At 32.6% G+C, this 21,261-nt stretch overlaps 1 protein-coding gene across 1 annotated transcript; it reads left to right on the plus strand.

The window, feature by feature from the left end:
- Positions 1-3,683: 3,683 nt before the first annotated feature.
- Positions 3,684-20,943, plus strand: LOC132740550 (uncharacterized; the record flags this gene model as incomplete). The annotated part of the gene is made up of 8 exons (XM_060728472.1): positions 3,684-3,786; positions 8,602-8,673; positions 8,913-10,180; positions 14,733-14,826; positions 16,699-16,862; positions 17,850-17,981; positions 18,993-19,098; positions 20,735-20,943. Coding segments are annotated over exons 2-8 (2,040 nt in total), but the record flags the coding sequence as incomplete, so codon positions are not given.
- Positions 20,944-21,261: the final 318 nt, after the last annotated feature.

Genomic DNA, 21,261 nt, shown 5'->3' on the forward strand with positions numbered 1-21,261 from the left:
ACGTGACTGATTATTATTATTCATTATTACAAATGTATTTGTTTCATGTTTATGTGTTGCAAATATGCAAACTGGGATAAATATTCCATAAACTTGAAATTTGTTTCTGCATGACCGAGTTTTACTAGCCGCTTCTGCTTCGGCGTCTTGTCTGGTCGTTGACAACATATTACTAGATGTAAATACTTCAGTAATTACTTATATAACTATACAAACCAATACATTCGACTTCAATATTTTGACTAACAGATTAATATAGGTTCAGTAATACATACATGCATGTATGATAAGATTTTTCCTTAAATGTCATAAGGAATCATGTTTAACAATAACAGTTGGTCATGAAATTAATCGTTGGCGTACCGACCCAAAAACAAATGTATAGAATTCATTTACAGGCAATGCGTACGTACGCTTAAGTAAGGAACGCTTAAAAACTGTTTTATGTTGCTTATCCTTTTTGCCTATTTTAAGGAAACACCATAAGAGTTACTATAAACTCAGCAGTAATAAAAAAAAATTATTTAGACTGAAGATGTACAGAACTTACAAAATAAACCTTGATTTAAAGATAAAAAATGATACAATCGGTTGCTTAAACTTTTGTCTTGTATAACTGTTTCAAACCGTTTTGTAATTAAGAGAATATGTTTGACGTTTTGGAAATGACTTGTCCAGTCATTATATTAAAGTGATTCTATGTTGCAAACAATGTTTATATTGTTATTTACAATCATTGAATATGGTATTAATTGAAAATAATCCTGTAATGTTTTAAACATGACATTTTACATTCAATTTGATGAAGTCTGAAAATATTCTTTAAGAATGTACAGGTTTCAGATGGCTGGCTTAAGTTAATGAGTTTAGCCGAATATTTCCAAGTATTTTGTCGGAGTACTTAATTTTTATATCAACCAATAGTTAAACTTGGAAGTAACTCCGTCTGTGAGTTTTAAATATAGATTTACATATTAAGCGTTTGTTGGTAATCATGACAGTTAAACAAAGAATATCCTTATCATATCTTTTGTATATGTTATTGTTATCGAAATCATGTTTTGTGATTTATATTTATTATGTATTGATTGTTTATTACATTTTTATCTTATTGCTTTTGCTTAAAATAAATTGTTGTTGCATTAAAAATGTGTTGACTCTTTCTACTACCCTAACTAAAACAGAACACCCATCTCATTATACGAGGGACGGCCAGAAAATATCCGGACTTTTCATGCTCCTCTCTTTCCACGTGCAGCTATATACACACATTATATATTCGTGAAAACTACATTCATTCGCCAATAACGTGGTCAGTTTATTTTCAATGATAGTTGTGTATAAACAGTATTTTACCTTCTGATTTATGATAGGTGTTTCGTCTATCATGGACTCTTTGTTAGAGGAACAACGCTCTGTTATAAAGTTTCTGGTTGCAGAAGGTGAAAAGCCCTGCCACATCTTTCAGAGGCTTAGAAAAAGTATTCTGATAAATGTGTATCACGTTCAACCTTCTACAACTGGGTTTCACAGTTTCGTGAAGCCATAACAAGTGTTTGTGACAGGCCTAGGACTGGGCGGCCAGCTGAGGCGGTGACCCCAACAAAATCGTCGAGTAACTTTGGAGGAGGTAGCCAACAAGTTTAGCATCGGTAAGGCATCGGCACACAAGATTTTACACGAACACCTAGGCATGAGCAAGGTAAGTGCCAGGTGGTTGCCTAGACAGCTGTCCGCAGATCAAAAGGCAACCAGAGTAACCAATGCAAAAGAACATTTAAGTCGTTTTAATCGTAAAGGAGATAAGTTTTGGAACCGCATTATCACTGGAGATAAGATGTGGGTTCATTATTCCGAACCTGATACAAAAGCTCAGTCAAAGCAGTGGAAACGAGCTGGTTTCCCCACCTCCTAAAAAGTTTAAGCTGTCTCCTTCGGCTGGCAAAGTCATGCTTGTTGCCTTTTGGGATTCACGAGGAAAGATACTTATTCATTTCGTGCCAAAAGGTCAAACTGTCACCGCCAAGTACTATTCTGAAGTAATTCTGAAAAATCTCAGAGAAAAGCTGAAGCAAATGCGTCCCAGGTTAGCACAGAAAAATGTCCTTCTTCTTCACGATTACGCCTCCTCCCATACCGCCGCAGCTACAGTGGAGGTTATCAACTCTTACAAATGACAATTGTTGTCCCACCCTCCTTATAGCCCAGACCTCGCCCCCTGTGACTTTTATTTGTTTCCAGAACTGAAAAAATTGCTTGTTGGAAAGAAATATAAGACCAGCGCGGCTTTGATATCTGCTGTTACACAGTACTTAAAATAAAGGTCTACGTCATGGTTCACAGCGGGAATACAAAAGCTCCCACGAAGATGGCAAAAGTGCGTAGGCGTAGGTGGAGAATATTTTGAAAACGAGTAGAAAGATTTTTTTTAAATATTGAATGGTTTTCGAGAACGAGTCAAAAGTCCGGATATTTTCTGACTTCCCCTCGTATATGTTTGAAAGGTTTATTGGTAAAGGAGTGTACTTAGTGTTAGATGGGATGTGATAGGGGATAGATGTGGTTGTACGTTGTGTTAGAGGGGAGGTGCGTGGTGGCAGAGTGGGTGTACGTATTGGTAGAGGGGATGTGCGTTGGGGTAGAGGGATTGTGCGTGGTGGCAGAACGGTTGTACGTAGTGGTAGAGGGGATGTGCGTGGTGGCAAATGGGGTTTTACGTAGTGGCAGACGGGGTGTACGTAGTGGTAGAGGGGATGTGCGTGGTGGCAAATGGGGTTTCACGTAGTGGCAGACGGGGTGAACGTAGTGGTAGAGGGGATGTGTGTGGTGGCAGATGGGTTGTTACGTGGAAAGCGGGTGTTCGTAGTGGTAGAGGGGTTGTGCGTGGTGGCAGAGGGAATGTACGTAGTGGCAGACGGGATGTACGTAGTTGTAATGGGGATGTGTGTGCAGGTAGATGGGATATGCGTGAGGATAGATGGGATATGCGTGGGGGTAGAGGGGCTGTGCGTGGTGGCAGAGGGGATGAACGTTGTGGTAGAGAGATGAACGTAGTGGTAATGGTAATGTGGGTGGGGGTATGCGTGGAAGTAGAGAAATTTTGCGTTCGGGTAACTTGGGTATGCGTAGTGGTAGAGGGTCACAGCCCAACCTTTTTGAAATTGTTCAATATTCTTTCAGCCTACGTCTAGAACTTGTCGGGTCATAATTAGTACAGTGTGACCATATTTATACGGCACGGCAAAACCTTTGTTTCCCGAAATTACTGTATCCTCGGTTCCTATGAGAATCTTGCAGACCTATGAGTAGTTAGAAAAGCAAATTTGTTACTAAAATTGTAACTTACGTAACATATTGAACACAAAATGACTGAATGCAATTACCAATTGACTCTCATAACTCAAGGTCGCTTAACTCAAAATTCCGTGTAAGTCGAAGAATTCTAAAAGTCCCGTCGAAATTCATAGACAATATTCCGTTGGTTTCAGTTGTTTGTTGAAGATATATTAACAAGCTATGGGTATGAAATCATAAACAGATACATTGAACTGAGCTTTTATATTCGTTCTACGACTTTTGTGTATTCCTTAAGTAAATATGCGACACCATTTAATAAGCAATCAGTAATTTGTTCATGAAAAGTGAAATCAATATCTAAAACGGATGCTTCTTGAAGTTCAAATCAAACATGTTGAAAGCAGGTATTCATACGAGGTTTCCGCTGAAATTAAAACCAATAAATCAAACATAAAATCTTCTTGTAAAGGGAAACTAACTTTTGTTGAGGTAAGGCTTTACTTACTTATTTTTATTATTTTGTCTATATTTATATAATCCCAATATAATAAATGTTTTACTGTGGCACTGTTATATATTACTACTTACCATCGCTAAAATGTTTTTATGCGCAATAAGACAACAAGTTTGCTTCTTTAAAAAGAAGCCTGCGAGAGGTCTTTTTGCTGCTGTGGAAAAATTGTTCAATTCGAAAATATTTGGGGATATTTTTGCATAACAGACACAATGAATGTTTATAAATTACAATTATTAAACAAAATATAATTTATTATATAGTTTGTTTATAAAGTTTGTTTTACATTTCATCTTTTTTAATGTTTTAAGGGATTATATGCCGGAGAAATGGTTTTTTTTCTTGGCGCATTAGGGATACTTTTTCTACAAAAAAAAATTGTAAAATTACTTAATGTAAATTAAATGATATATATCATTTACATTTGTATTTTAAATTCAGTTCCCTTTGTAGAAAAAAAATATATATATTAAAAGTATTTTCAAAATAAAAGTTTCTTGTAAAGTTCAATAAGCAAATTTTCGGTCACTGTTTTGTTAAATATAAGGAAGCATTTCCTCTACATTTTCCAAAACGAGTATAAAGTATGTTAATCAAACAAGTTTACATAAAAAATGTTGATATCATTTGATTGGAATGAACAGTAAATACTGTTATATACTGTTATACTGTTATATACTGTTTATTGGAATAAACAGTATATAAAGCTGCATGCCTCCAACCACAATATTAAAAGAAAATCAAACTTGAGATAAAATTTGTGCCATTTGCGCCAAAAAATTTCCCTTTGCGTTATTTAGATATACCGGTTCAATACACGGTTCACTCGGTCATATAATATGTTTGTTTGTTTCATTGTACGCCTTTTCCCAACAGTATTTTAGTCATATAGGCGGGTAGTTTCCTAACCATCGTTCCTGGAGAGTTACACCAGTACTAGACAACCTTCCTCCGCGCTAAACTAACAAAAAAAAGCATCTACCGGGGTTCGAACCCACGCCAGAAAGTTTACTGGATTAAAAGTCATCGACTCTAACCCCTCGACCAGAGGCGGTATATATAGTGCAAGGTGATATTGTAGCTATAATGTTCACTGTAACTATTTATCAGAACACGAAATAGTAAAACGTTATTCAAAAAACAATACGGTAATCGATTTATACAGTTACGGAATGAAGCATCCATGCACGTAGTGTTAAGTAACGTAAATGATATTTTCCGATTTTTCTATGTACCGATTTGTTCACTTCGATGTTAATTTTTCGTTTAAGTTAAGCCGTGTTTTGAAACGGGGCATGCGCAAAACATTTTTTTGTAGACTGCTCCTAATGATTTTACGCTTAAAATGAGATTCATTCACTGCAATCAGATACGCAAAAATGGATGCCGCCAGCAATCAGTCTGAACACTATGGAGAGGTCTGATGACCTCTCCAATAAGAAAATGTATTTCGTCCAGCTAAACGAGGCAGTAATTTGTACGTGCTTGTTTTTCAAGCATCGCAACCAATTTACGAATTTTGCTGAACTAGCTTTATAGGATCAAACTATCTTACTAAAGTTTTTAAGAATTATTATGCATACGGCCAAACTTTTGAAAACTTTTTTTATCATAGACGTATGATAATAACTTTTTTTACTTTACTATTGTTTAATGCTACAAGAAAAAGCCATTTTTGTATTTACTTTAAGGTTGAAAGCTGCAGATGAGCCAAAATATTTCAACAAAATTAACCTTGAGAGTGATGTTATAACATTTTAAGAAAAGTAAAAATTATAAAAATTCAAGTAACAATTTACATTTTTCAGTATTTACAACTATATTTCTACTGCATTACTGACGCAGTAAGGGCTATTTTTGCTTCTATTTTTTGTAATTTTCGTGGAGCGTTAGTGTTATTTGCAATATGTTAATTATTTTCTTTGATCAATACACAATATTTTACTTTTTACTTACACAATACATTTTGAAACTTTTCATGGGAATAAGAACGAATCTGGAGGTATTCTGCTTTAACTTCTTTTGTGATGTTCTGTAATATAGGGTAAGGAACTTTAGGCAAATTGTTTTTTAAGTCGTAAATTAACTTAAAATTGAATAATTATAACATTTAATTTTTCCATATTCAACAATATACGTATTTAGTGGTGTAAAACCGATAAGGAAGCCATTTTGGAAAAACACGTAAAATTGTTTTCTTGTAGAAAGAAGTACAAGAAATTATTAAATACTAAACTAAGTAATTACCAAGAAAGCATTGTTAAAAAATTAAAAAGTCTAAGAGGTACAAAACCTATGGAGTACTGGTGTCTTCTCAAAATATTCGGGAGAAAGGAAAGAGGTAATGAACAAGGTTTCGTTAGAAGCATTTTATGATCATTTTCGTAATATTAATAGTGATGATGATTCTCAAGATTTATTAACAGCATTTGATATTGAATCAATTTCAGAATTTAATGATATATTAAATCGTCCATTCACTACTAAGTCTTTAGAAATTGACAAAGTTATTAAAACTTTAAAAATAACAAAGCATGTTCACCTAAAGATAATATACTGAATGAGTATATAAGATACTCAAAAGATTTGTTATTACCATTGTATTTCAGCTTATTTAATCTTGTACTTGAAACAGGAATTGTTCCAGATATATGGTGTATGGGTATAATTTTACCTATTTATAAAAATAAAGGGGACGAAAATAATGCTGATAATTATAGAGGTATAACCATATTAAGTTGTCTTGGTAAATTGTTCACATCAGTGTTAAATTCTAGAATTAATATTTTTTGGAAGAGTCTGGCCTATTAATTGAGGAACAGGTAGGGTTTCGTAATGGTTATGGAACTACGGATCATATTTTTTCCTTAAAAATGTTGATTGATATTTACTTATCGAAGAAAAAGTTATTTTATTGCTCTTTTATTGATTACAAGAAAGCATTTGATAGTATAAACCGAACTGCTTTCTGGAGGAAATTGTTAGCACATAATATTGATGGGAACATACTTAAAGTTATTCATAATATCTATGACAAGTTAAAGTGAATAATGCATTGTCAGAAACATTTGTAAGCTGTTTAGGTATGCGTCAGGGAGGAAATCTATCTCCAATTTTGCTTTTTTTATTTTCCTTAATGACTTGGTTTTTTTATATGTCTACACAATGTGAAGGGTTGCAGTTTTTATCAGACCAGGTAAATGAACAGTTAAGTAATGATGAAGTTGATGTATTCTTGAAGTTGTACTTATTACTCTATGCTGATGATACAGTTGTTTTCGCGGAAAGTCAAACTGGACTTCAAACAGCACTAAACTGCATGATTGATTATTGTTAATTATGGCATTTGACTTTTAACACTGATAAGACAAAAGTTGTTGTATTTTCTCGTGGTAAATTAAGAAATAAGCCTGTATTTTATTTCAATAATGCACCTCTAGAAGCTTGTAGATGATTTTAGTTATTTAGGTGTGACATTCAACTTTAATGGTAAATTTAATAAAACAAAAAAGCTCTTGACAAATCAAGCTAGGAAGGCTATGTTTAGTATTTTAACTAAAATAAAGAAATTGTGTTTGCCAATTGATATTCAGTTACAGTTGTTTGACAGTATGGTTAAGCCAATATTATTGTATGGGCCGGAGGTGTGAGGATTTGAAAATCATTCTATTATTTCTCAGTTTCAATTGAAATTTTATAAATATATACTTAAACTTAAGATGTCAACTCCTTCGGTTATGGTCTTGGGTGAATTAGGTGCATTTCCTATTGAAAATGATATTACTTGCAGAATGTTAAATTTTTGGAGTAAATTAGTTAATGGTAAAAATGATAAAATATGTGCTTCTTTGTACCGCATTTTGTATAATCTTCATGAAGAGGGTATTTTATATTGTCAGTGGATTGAGAAAGTAAAATCCACTTTGAATAATATTGGTTGTTCTGATTTTTGGATAACTCAGAATGTTACAAATTTAAATAATTAAATATGTAATAAAATCACGATTACGTGATCAGTTTATGGAATAGTGATGTTTTTAATTCTGCTTAGTGTTTAAATTGTTGACTATTTAAAACTCAATTTAAATAAGAACATTATTTACTATGTTTACCAAGAAATTTAGCAATTACTCTTTGTAAATTAAGATGTCTCAATTCTAATATTCCTATAGAGAAAGGTCGCTATTTTGGCATTGAAAGAGAAAATAGAACATGCTCACTTTGTAATCAGCAAGAAATAGGTGATGAATTTCACTATATTTTTAAGTGTACTTATTTTACTCATGAAAGACACAGATATATCAGTAATTATTATTCAAGCTTTCCTAGTATTTTAAATCTTCAGGCTCTAATGTGTAGACAGAAATACTTTATTTAATCTAGCCATTTTTGTCAAAGCAAAAATGCTGAAATTTCAATAAGTCATCTTCCTTACTTACTTATTTACTTCTATGCCATGTTTGTATTATTTTGTTTTGTTTTGTTTTGTTGATTTTCAAAGCAATAATGCTGAAATTTCAATAAGTCATCTTCCTGACTTACTTATTTACTTCTATGCTATGTTTGTATTATTATTTTTTGTTTTGTTGATTGTTCACTCTTATGCCCTTAAGGGCCATGAGTCTTTGTTTATAAATAAATAAAATAAAAAAGTTAACAAAGCTACAAGATTATTATGTAGAAACTTTCAATATATGTACTGTTAAAGTTTTGTCCTCGTGAGCCTTTGGCCTTCAGGATGCTTTTAAAATAAATTCTTAAACTCTTATGTTACTATATATATATTGTAGGAAAGATGGCGCTTTTCCCGTCGGTTGTTGCTATAGCATTATGCATAATCGCAAACTGTGTCATGGTAACAGGTAACTGATTTCAAATTTCTTTGATTTTATATTTGCAATAAATGTTTCTCATTTCTTAAATTTTATGTGGATTGCATTGCCTAATTCATTAAAATCACTTAAATTAATTTGTGATAAAAACATTTACACTTATACGATTTTTTTTTATATATTTATGCCAATGTTTCAATTTCAAATGTGTAACCATAACATGCGACTTGATGTAAATTACCTGTGTACTAAATTATTTTTCTCTTTAGACTGCAGTTCATACCACGTGGCATTTCTTGGTCGAACAACCATCAATTCAAACAGCATAGGGTCATTACTTTATCCGACAATGAACCCAAACCCTATTATCTCTTCTGCTGTGGAAAACTGTACATCAAGCATTACACCTACAAGTATTGCGGCAACATCGTTCACAGAGGTATCGTTAAACGCTCCATCTTGTGAACAACTTATTCCAGCCGGAAACGAGATACAGGCCACTGGTATTAAGGTGGAATCTACGGCAGACTTCATTCTACATGTGTATCAAACAGGAAGCGCAAACATGATGACGAAAGAAGGCTACCTTGCGATTCCGGATGAACATTTAGGGAATGAGTATTACGTCGTCACTTACTGTACTCTTGGTGGCTTCTGTCAGTTTGCTGTGGTCGGCATCGCTAGTGAAACACAAGTCAATATTATATTTCCAGACAATGTTACTTCATCTATGGTTTGCGTTAATGACGTTCAGGTACCGACAGATGCACCGCCTGGTTTTCCAGTTACCTTCATAATAAAAGAAAACGAAGTTATTCATTTTGAGAGTGAACATGACTTAACTGGCACGTACATTTTTGCAGACAACAACGTGGGTGTGGTTTCAGGGGCACGGGATGTTCCAACTTCACAATCTGGAAATACTTTATCTAACCTGATAGAGCAACTACCACCAGTGATGAAATGGGGTTATTCATTTGTAGCTGCTCCAAATTATTTAAACGATGCGGGAGACATTGTTAAAATTGTAACTAGCTCGACAGACACTATTGTTGGTATATCGGGCGTTTCGCCATTTAAATTACCAAATAAAGGTGAATTTATTGAATTTCGAATCGACTGGCAAATGCACAGCCATATAGAATCTTCTAAACCAATACTGATCCTGCAAATAATGTCCGTTGACTTATACAATGAATCCAGCGATGTAACAGGAGTGCCATCTATGGTACTTGTGCCACATGTTCACCAATGGACAACCGCTGACAATCCATTTTACTGCTTGTCGTCGACTATCAATCAAACTTTGATAGCTGTTGTCACAGATACGGACTCTAGCTATTCTATTCCAGTAATACCAACTCCGGATGTGTTCTTCTCGAGTTGGTCGGTCATTGAAGGGACTGACTTTAGTGTTCAAATTTTTGAACCAATTACTGCAAGCACCACAGTTTATGGACCAACTCGATCAAGCTATGGCTATTGCGATGGGAGCTCGTCTCTATTATTGAATGCTGACTGGAGCTGGAGTAACCAGGTAAATTAGTTAACCGTTTTTTGCACTAGTTTTCCAAGCCTTCCTTTCACTGAACTTAACAACTGGGCAGTTATAAACATATACACTTAAACACGAGATACAAAAAGTGGCGTACATTTGAATGTAATGTCATAAAAAAACAAAAGTGAAATAGCATTTATCTACCTTATTTCAGCCCGTTTCTCTTACATTTTCTTTTCAAATTTGAAGGTTATTTTAAATTTAAAAATAAAACGAAATGACTAAATAAAAAACGGTTGAATGTTTTCAAAAACGAATTACATTTTGTCATTAATTTAAAAGCAAATAGTGCGGATTTCGGTTAAAGCTCTACATATGATAAAATATACATGAATATTTAGGCAAAACACGTCATTCATGAAAAGGAAATACTACTTGAAAATTTATGTAAAACTTACAGATTTTGATATATGTGGAAACGGTGTATATAAAGAGGTGTGGCAGGTAATATGGCCGTAAATATACAGGTGTTTTCAATATAAACTCGGACCGTCGGATCGCACTATGAAGCGGACCGCACATTGCAATTTAACGCGAACCGCACATTGCAATATAACCCGAGCCACACATTGCAATTTAACCAAAACCGCATATTGCAATATAACGCGAGTTGCATATGAAGCATCACTACTATGCCATCAATATCCAATGAAAAGCGACGTTACAAACGTAAAGAATTTTAAAAATCAAGCTTGACTCAGTCCTCAGAATTTAAATCAAAATAAGTTCCAATATTTGCAAATGTGGTATAGTATATTTACACATATGCAAAATAATCAGTGTTAACAATAACAGTAGCAACAACAACAACAACAACAACTACAAAAAGCTATGAACACCATTACTGCTTGAATATTTTCTGTACGTAAATTTAGACATTGTTGATTTGACAGTCTTGTTTTAAAATTAGAATTAGTAAGATATCAAGATAATCCGAGAGAACAGAAAGATTTGAGATTGAAGACGAATTACATTTTTGTTTTGTTTAAATGTCCGGTAATGCAAGATTGACGAAACATGAACATTTCGAAAAAAAGTATTTTCTTGTTCCATCTTTGATAAAATTATCAATATTGTAATATCAATAATAATAATAATAATGATAATAATAATAATATTTCATGCTTTCCAGTGTTTTATTGTAATTTATTTCATGCTTTCCAGTGTTTTATTGTAATATATCAGATGTTTATATTCTGATAAACCACTAGTGAAATTTATAAAATATAATTTTCACTGTAGCCGGACTATATCTGAATGCGGATGAAAAGAAAATCATAACTGAATGGAATAACAGGCAGAAAGAAATGCCATCATTTGTAGATTTTGCTTCTTTAGGAAAAGAAAGCCGATGTCACCATACATTATGTTAAAAATGTAACAAAATTAGAAAAAATTAACAGAACTTTATTTCAAAATTGTTGATGTGACGTCATGATGTGATGACGTCACAAAGGAGAATGCGCGACGATACGCGGCAAAATCAGTAAAAATTACTTAAAATCACTTAAAACGCATGAAATAAAAAGAAAATTTATTTGTTTTACATATAAGATTGAAATATATTTCATTCGTGAACACCAGCTATTATATTTTCACTCGTGGCTACGCCACTCGTGAAAATATTGCATCAGGTGTTCACTTAGTGAAATTATATTTCAATCTTACATGCAAAACAAACAAATATCCTCTATATATCAGATGATTATATAGAGGATATTTGTTTGTTTTGCATGTAAGATGGAAATATAATTTCACTGAGTGAACACCAGATGCAATATTTATTTTGGTTTATCAGAATATAATCATCTGATATATTACAATAAAACACGGGAAAGCATGAAATAAATTCTGATAAACCACTAGTGAAATTTATCAAATATAATTTTCACTGTAGCCGGACTATATCTGAATGCGGATGAAAAGAAAATCATAACTTAATGGAATAACAGGCAGAAATAAATGCCGTCATGCGTAAATTTTGCTTCTTTAGGATAACAAAGTCGATGTCACCATACATCATGTTAAAAATGTAACAAAATGAGAGAAATTTAACAGACCTATATTTCAAAATTGATGATGTGAAGTCATGGTGTGATGACGTCACAATGGAGAATGCGCGACGTTACGCGGCAAAATCAGTAAAAAAAAATACTTAAAATCACTTAAAAAAGCATGAAATAAAAAGAAAATTTATTTGTTTTACATGTAAGATTGAAATATATTTCATTTGTGAACACCAGCTATTATAATTTCACTCGTGTCTACGCCACTCGTGAAAATATTGCATCTTGTGTTCACTCAGTGAAATTATATTTCAATCTTACATGCAAAACAAACAAATATCCTCTATATAATAATAATGATAATAATAATAATTAAAAAAAATAATAATAATAATAATAATAATAATAATAATAATAATAATAATAATAATAATAATGATAATGATAATGATAATAGAATAAATAAAAAATGTATTTTGTTTATTTTATGTATTCTTTTCTTTCTTTTTATTTAAAATAATTCCTTTAAAAAATGTTATGTAAATTTATAACATTAAAGAATCGAAATACTTTTTTTCATAAATAAATAATCAGTTGTATAACCACTACTAGGCCCTACTTAAACATTTTTTTATATTTAGTATTGAACACTTCTTTGTAAGAATAGTCAATACCCTTTCATGACATTGATTCTTCCAATCATCAGCGTCTCTCTCAGTATTTACATAGCCTGCTTTATCAATGGCATATTGGTTACCCATTATTTACCATAGACAAAAAAGGTAAAAACAGTTTTAATGTATGGTTATATTTTTGCATATTTTGTGATCATTTGTGGATTGAAAAAGTAGAAATTCGCGTTCGAATAGGTATTTCCAGCTAAAGAAAAATGAATAAATAAAAAAAGAGAAAAACAACATCAACAGAAAGAAAAAACATACAAAGTAAACTAAAAACACTTAGTAATACCAAACAACAACAACAACAAAAAGGCAAACAAAAAATTACAAAAACAAACAATAACAGCGAAAGCCTCAAAGAAACTAGGCGCTTATATTTATGAAATTATATGCATGTATTTATATATAGTTTTTATAATATACCAATTATCATATACAAGTTATGTTTAATAATGAAAAAAGAAAAAGAAGTAATAAAAAGATATGTTTTAAAAAAGCAGTGATTCTCTCGGTTAAGATTTTATTTGCGCATAATATGCAATATACGAACATTGACGAGAATGCTATTTGGGTGACAAAACCAACATAATGGGTTTGCAACCAGCATGGATCCAAACCAGCCTGCGCATCCGCGCATTCTGATCAGGATCCATGCTGTTCGCTTACAAATCTTATAACAAGTAGAGAAACTGATAGCGAACAGCATGGATCCTGATCAGACTGCGCGGATGCGCAGGCTGGCCTGGATCCATGCTGGTCGCAAACCCATTATGTTGGTTTTGTTGTGACGAGGCTCCTAAAATTGTATCACGTATATTGATTGCGTACAAGACCAGAATAATTATTAAAATAAATAAATAAAATGAAATAAAATGAAATTAATAAATGAATGAATGAATGAATGAATGAATGAATGAATGAATGAATAAATAAATAAATAAATAAATAAATAAATAAATAAATAAATAAATAAATAAATAAATAAATAAATAAATAAATAAATAAATTATAGATAACTAAATAAATAAAAATGAATACAAGACAAAAATACAGAGGATGTTCAAATAATAGCAAACACATTGATCATTTTGTTCTTTCAAGATTTAGTTAATTCAATGTTAATTATAATACCAATTTTCAAGAATGTTATTGTTTGACGTCATAAAAGATAAAATTACTGTTGCATAGACTCTATAATATAAATATAATATTGTACTAACAAAGACTTTTATAGTAGGTACTTCGTATGTAAACGTCATGATAAAAGGTTAACATTCAAAGTTCTTTTTACTTGCTCACTTGAAATAAATGTTTCATGATATATTTAAGCGAATGATATTACAGAAAATGGTACGGTCTGGTTTACAGACAGCTATAAAGATCTTAAAATATTTTGGATTTAACTCACTACAGAGTTGGAGCAGTACCTACACCGTAGACGCTAGCAGAAATCATGATCAAAAAGCAAAAACAATATAGCCTTTTTCGCTTGGTCATACAATTTTTCATTCATTATCTATGGTGGCATATATTTCTGCCACCAGATAACCATATAACTAACTAGTGAATTAAGAGGTTAACAAGTTACGTAACTAGTTAACCTCTTTACGTAACTAGTTAACATCTTAATTAACTAGTAAGTTATATGGTTATCTGGTGACAGAAGTATGCCGCCATAATAATCGTATATAAATCGGTGTGAAGAGCTGAATAAGATGTTTTAAAGTTCATTCCGTTGGGTGAAAAGGCAAGATTCGCCGTAATTATACCGGAATACAGAATTTAGTGTAGTGCTCAAACTCTTTTTTATAGTCTCACTCAAATATTATGACATCATATTTTCAGGCATGCGTATCATCTGTTGTGTCACCTGGAGATAACGTGGATAATGATTGTGACGGTGATATTGATGAAGATAATTGTATAGCTGAAGATCTTGGTATTCTCACAAACCTTTGTCATTACTTTTTTTGTATCTTATTGTGAGTAGTAATACACTCACATGCAATCTGTAGACATGTAAATTATGTGAACTTACTTCATTTTTCACATAAACCACGGCGCAGGAGTGTAATATATAGAGGATATTGTATGAGTGTAGTTTAATACTAAATTTGTTGAACGAGTTGAATAAAATCATATTATGCGAATCTCTGACGAGCATAATATTGTTTTATTCAACGAGTTCAATAAATTTAGTATTGAATCTACACGAATATAATATTCTATTTATCATTTATATAAAATAAGAACAGTAAACTGTTAAAATGAGTAATTTTTCAGTGACGCCATTGCGTTGCGTTAAACGCGCTAATATTATCGTAAGGCCATGGGACAATGAAAAATCACGCCTTTTAACTGTTAACCGTCGTTAGTTTTGGCTATGCGAAAAATACATTGTAGATTCAATACTAAATTTATTGAACTCGTTGAATATGACAATGTTATGCCCGCCAGAGGCTCGCAAAATATGATTTTATTCAATACTTAATAAATTTAGTATTTAATCCACACTCATTCAATATCCTCTATGTATAACATGCTCACATATGACCTGAAAAAACGTGTTGTTTATGAGTGAGATTCGGAATTACTTGGCTGATAAGGTTACAAATAGTGTAAAAGGTGTATAATTTAATGGCTATTGTGACAGTATTTGATCACTTATTTGAATTTATTATCAAATACTTTATTTTAACATACATTTACATTTTTATATGTATCTTTTGATATACATACGGTGGCACAAATGTGACATGTGTGTGTTTTTATTTATCTCGTGGCCACGAGATACTATGTCGTGGCCACGAGTTACTAAGTCGTGGCCACGAGTTAGCTAACTCGTGGCTACGAGATAAATAACCAGTCAGATTACATCATTTATGTGAATTTCCCTTATTAACTAGTACAAGGATGCCCCTGCTTTACCAGCCTGTTAAGGTGCCATATATACAACTTATTGACTTGTCAATAATTTTTTATTTAGCGTCACTGTGACCCTGATTTTTGAAATTATTAGATGTCATCTACTGATCAGGTGCAATGATCTTTCTGGGTTATATAAACCATGGCTTATTCCTTCTAAATTATTCATCAGACAAGGATTTTACCTTATAGGCTATCTACTGTCCATGGGCAATGTCCCTTACAAATAAAATAAACCAGGACTTATTCCTTCTCATGTTATCGTATAAACAAGGTTTACAGGCCGTAGTACGTACAAACTGACCAATTTGATCACAAAATTGTCCCCACAAAGGGCTGTAAGTTAGTCACAATTAAAGTCTGATTTATGGGCCTTGGAAGGTGACTTTCTAATATGATCCTTAAGACATGTGTCAAGTTTAAAGTGAATATCTTCAGTATTTTTAAAGATTAATGTCGCATGTAAAACTTTAAACAGAAAGTGTTCTAAGTTTAAAAAAGTCATATATATAAACATAGTGTAATCTGATTGGTTAATTATCTCGTGGCCACGACTTAGCTATCTCGTGGTCACGACTTAGTAACTCGTGGCCACGACATAGTATCTCGTGGCCACGAGAGAGCTATCTCGTTCCCACGACTTAGTAACTCGTGGCCACGACATAGTATCTCGTGGCCACGAGTTAGCTATCTCGTGGCCACGACTTAGTAACTCGTGGCCACGACATAGTATCTCGTGGCCACGAGATAAATAAAAACACACACATGTCACCTTTGTGCCACCGTATATACACGCATTTTGGCATCTGTTTTTAAGGTTGTGATTTTCTATTATTTTTTTCTGACCTTCATTTTTTTAGTATTCGATTTATTTTTTTTATTTTAGTGACTGTTTTTACGTCGACACAGGATGAAGAAAGCGGTAACGTAACATACAAGACCATGACATTAAACGGAACAAATTATGTTAAAATTAATATCATTTCTTGTGATGTTGCAAGGATAAGACTTGAAATAGATAAAGAACTTCCCCAAACAATGAATATAGAGGTAAGTAACACAACAATTATTGAATAGTCGATTATCAATTTTTAAATGACATATTCAGAGCTACAAGGTATTTAAGTAGGGGCCTCTGTAGCAAGATAATTAAGGAATAACCTGCCTGTATCCTGTCGTACCCCAACCATTCACCGCCATGGTTCAAATCTCGCCAAGGACTTTGTTTTATTTTACGTGAGGAAGCTACCTTATAGAAGGACGGTAGTTCTACTAAGCTGCAAGTTCGTGCCTGATTAATAATATCTGTCATATGTTATGGCTCGGATCAGAATATCCGTCCGTCCCAAGGGTACACCGACTATTGGGCTGTAACGAGGCTTGACGAGTTGTCGTCCATTGGCAGGAACCCGAGAGACTAATATTCCGATCTGAATTGCAAACACGTGAATTTTTTTTCGTGCATATTCTACCATATTCTATCACATTTTAAATGGTTTACCTCAATAACATATTGTTCATGGAAATTAATGTCACTTATCTCTTACTACATGTATTTCCTTTCAAAAGCTATGAATTTACAATTGTATTCTTAACGGCGAAATGACGCCATCCTAGGCACGAACTTTCATTCTTGAATACGCCTAAATGACGTCATTCGTTCATTTATTAAGATGCGCTAAAATGACGCCATTCTATACTACCCGACTTATCTAGTACCACCATGCCAGATGAAATTTCTAGCATGGGTAAAATTAACCAGTCTGATATGCAAGAAAATATACATGAAGGGTCACCGAAAGTTTCATCCACCAAGTAATGTTCGGAAGTAGTGCTCAATATGACCATATTATTGGCGGTCTGACTTAAAGATAAAAAAACAACGATTGTTTTTATGTCTTTAAGTGCTCCTACAAACATTAATACTAAGGTACTCCTAATATTTTACATCACAATCAACATAGAATGATAAGAATTCTTGAACAATCATTCACCAATTCTTACGTAATTCATGATGACGTCATTTCTTTGTTTCAGATATCAATATCTGCTATCGTTGTACAATTGTGTGGAGATTTTTGTTTAGAGGCGATAGTACAAGCACAAAGTGTGTCAAATTGCTCTGCACCGCAGTCTTACATGTTGCAATGGAACAACTATTTAACTTTGGTATTCTTACTTTATCACTATAATTGTTAACAAATAACATGCAGTGAAATCTGTGAACAGAAACCCCTTTTGGGAGAAAAAAGATTTGGTAGTTGCATAGAGGTGCTGCTAAAATTTATTTTGAATGTTTACTTTTGGAAGAAATATTACTTATTTTAGAAAAAATAGCATACCTGACCATTTCTGAAGAACACGGTTTTTTTGGGTTGTTTGCTAAGGGGTGATGCTTAAATCTATTGTGACTGTTTACTTTTGGAAAAAATAATACTTATTTCAGACAAAAAAGCATACCTTGCAATTTCTGAAGAACAACGTTTTGTTTGGTTGTTTGCTAAGGAATGATGCTTAAATTTATTGTGAATGTTTATTTATAGAAGACATAATAGTTGTTTAAAGAGGCAATTGCTCTACAGAAGGCCACTCTGTTGAGGTTGTACTGTAGTATAAATTTTACTAATTTGAAAACACTCAAATTTTCATTTAATTAAATAGGTCATTAAACACGACAAAATTTTATTCCTGCATTTTTGCAATATATATTAATGAGTTAATTATTTTTGATGTCAATAATTGTTCAAGACCCGGTGTGAACATGTAAGTGATGTAAGTCAATTGTAGGTTTAAGCCGTATGGTTAGGGTCATTGACATCAAACATGTTGTGAGGTTGAATCCCGCCTTGAACTTTGGGTTCTTTCATGTAAGGAAAGTATCCAGCTGGCATATGTACAGAGCGTCGGTGGTTCTACTCAAGTGCCCGTGTGTGTCTGAAATGATGTTTCGAGGAGCTCATGAGGTCTTCCTCCATTAGTAAACCTGGAGACTCGTCATATGACGCCTTGCATGTTGGTGCGACCTAAAAACCCAACAATTCAACGAACAAACAATACAAAAATGTACACGTAGCGTAAATGCAAAATCACAATATGCCGCTTTAATGGGTCGAAAAGATAAAATGTATGAGCACACATTGTTCACAGCTTATAAAAAATATACGTTGTTTTTCTTTTAAGCATACGACCACCTCAACGTATACTTTCTATGACAATATTCCACTGGCAAACGACTATGACAAACTAATGTTGTCAGCACTCGGAAAATCAGCCACTTTTGAAATATGTAAGTGTTTACAATCATTATGATTATATCACTTTGGTGTCAATGATGTAACAGTGTTTTTCAGTTATAAACTGCTTCATTGTTTTACATTAGCTAAAAATACGTACTCGCTGATAATACAACATTCTAATACAAAATATATCTGCCCATGTTTATACGTTTAGTAACAGTAATGAACTTCCACTGTGTCATCAAAAATGAATTTACATTACAATAGTTTGTTAATCACTTTAATTCTAGTAATAATTACGTATTATCTGTAGAAAAGATTTTGTCAATAAAGAAGATATTGGTTTAACACAGTTCTGAAAAATATATTTTTAGTCCCGTCGTGTCAGAAAGCCTCAATGGAGGCCCTTTTATATTTGTTGAAAGTAAATTGAAATCTGTCTTTTATTAATTTAGTTTTAGCGGAAAAGGACTGCAAAAAAATAATTCAAGGTAATGTATATCACTTCAACTTCTTTTTTTTTTATAAAACTGTACAGTATTACAAGTATCTAATATATATGGAAACATAAAATGTTGCTTAATCAAATTGTTCATTTACATGCAAACATTTAAATTGTAAGTAAATGGATTTGACATATAAAATGATATACATAAATATTAAATGAGGTAATTCTCATTTCAGCACATTTGACAGGACGTAAAAATCATTTATGTTCCTGTAGATGCAATTTGCAAAGTTGCGGGATAAATCTAGCTGTATTAAAGCGGTCTTAAGCTTTTCTAAGATTGAAATATTTTTTTAGATAAATCGTTTTATATAATTGTCTTATCAAACGAATTAAGGTGGCCATCGATAAAATAATAAACAATAATAAAACCCTTCGATCCTTTTAATCTACCGGTCCGCTCTCTATATGCGGACGATTCCTTTCCCGATCTTCTATTTTTAGAAAGGAACGTCACTGGTGCCCTATAAATAACTCTCGGGACGCTGTTTTGAAGACAACATATCAGAGACATGATGCACATTCCAAAGATATAATTATTGAAATACTAAGTTTGAATCAACACAGGATTTTTCAAACGAACAAAAAAAAATGAATGCTGAAGGCCGCTTTAAAACTACAGCAGCTGATACAATTGAAAGTTATCATAGCATTATATTGTTTACAAATGAACATCAAGTAATCTGCAGATATCATTTATAAATTAAAAGTTTAATATCAGTCGATGACATATACTTATTTAACAGTCAAAAACAAGTACGTTATACCAATGGAATGATGTAACCGTTAAAACTTGTGAAAAGAGATGCAAAAATAAATATATGATCTTAGACACTTTTAAGTATCAAAATAAATGCACTTTTCCATATCTTCAACGGTATCGACGGCAAAGTAAGGTGAAGACAACAAAGACTAGGACTACGGCAATGATAGTGGTTGTGAGCTCGGTGCCAGGTTTTTATGCCACAACTGAATATACCTCTAATGTTGACGGCAAATAAAATGTCAAGATAATTATTACTCGATGAATCCGATGATAACTGTATATGATGATAATGACAATGATAACGATTATGAGAATGATTGTGATGATAATTGTGATAATGTTTATGACGACTTTGATGATGTTGATGCTATTGCAATTTGACATATTGAAATGAATTTTAACATTATTTTAGGTGCTCCGGACACGCAAGGTTCAAACTTCATTCTCCCTGTTCATAACACTGACACTGGGTTCATTGCAATGCTGTCAACGAGTGGAGATGTAATTGGTACAGTCAAGATCCAACTAGACGTTTCTAGTTCTCTTACTCCAATAGAAATGCTGGCAAATGAAACGAAGCAAATATATAACACAGATATTACAGAAGCTACCTATAGCAAAGTGAGTTCACTCTTTTGTAGGCAAATATAGTAAATCTTTTATCCCCAAAATTGTTATGTTGCTATAAAGTTGTTACATTTGCAAATATATATCTACGTTTTAGTGTTAAATGAGGGAAAAGTAGTTTTACAATTTAAGATTTTTTTGTATTTTCAAAATTGGGATGGTAAAACTCACATTTTTTGTTTGGCACAATTGTTCAGAATCACATCTTGATAATCATCATTTGTTTATAAAACCACCTTTTTTGTTTTGGATTCATTCCTGTTTAAATCGACCTTTTTATTTTAAATGTATTTGCCTTTGCTTTGTTTTTAT

Source organism: Ruditapes philippinarum, unplaced genomic scaffold (genome assembly GCF_026571515.1).
Source record: "Ruditapes philippinarum isolate M1 unplaced genomic scaffold, ASM2657151v2 ctg8797_1_1_1_1, whole genome shotgun sequence".
Classification (NCBI taxonomy): Eukaryota; Metazoa; Mollusca; class Bivalvia; order Venerida; family Veneridae; genus Ruditapes; species Ruditapes philippinarum.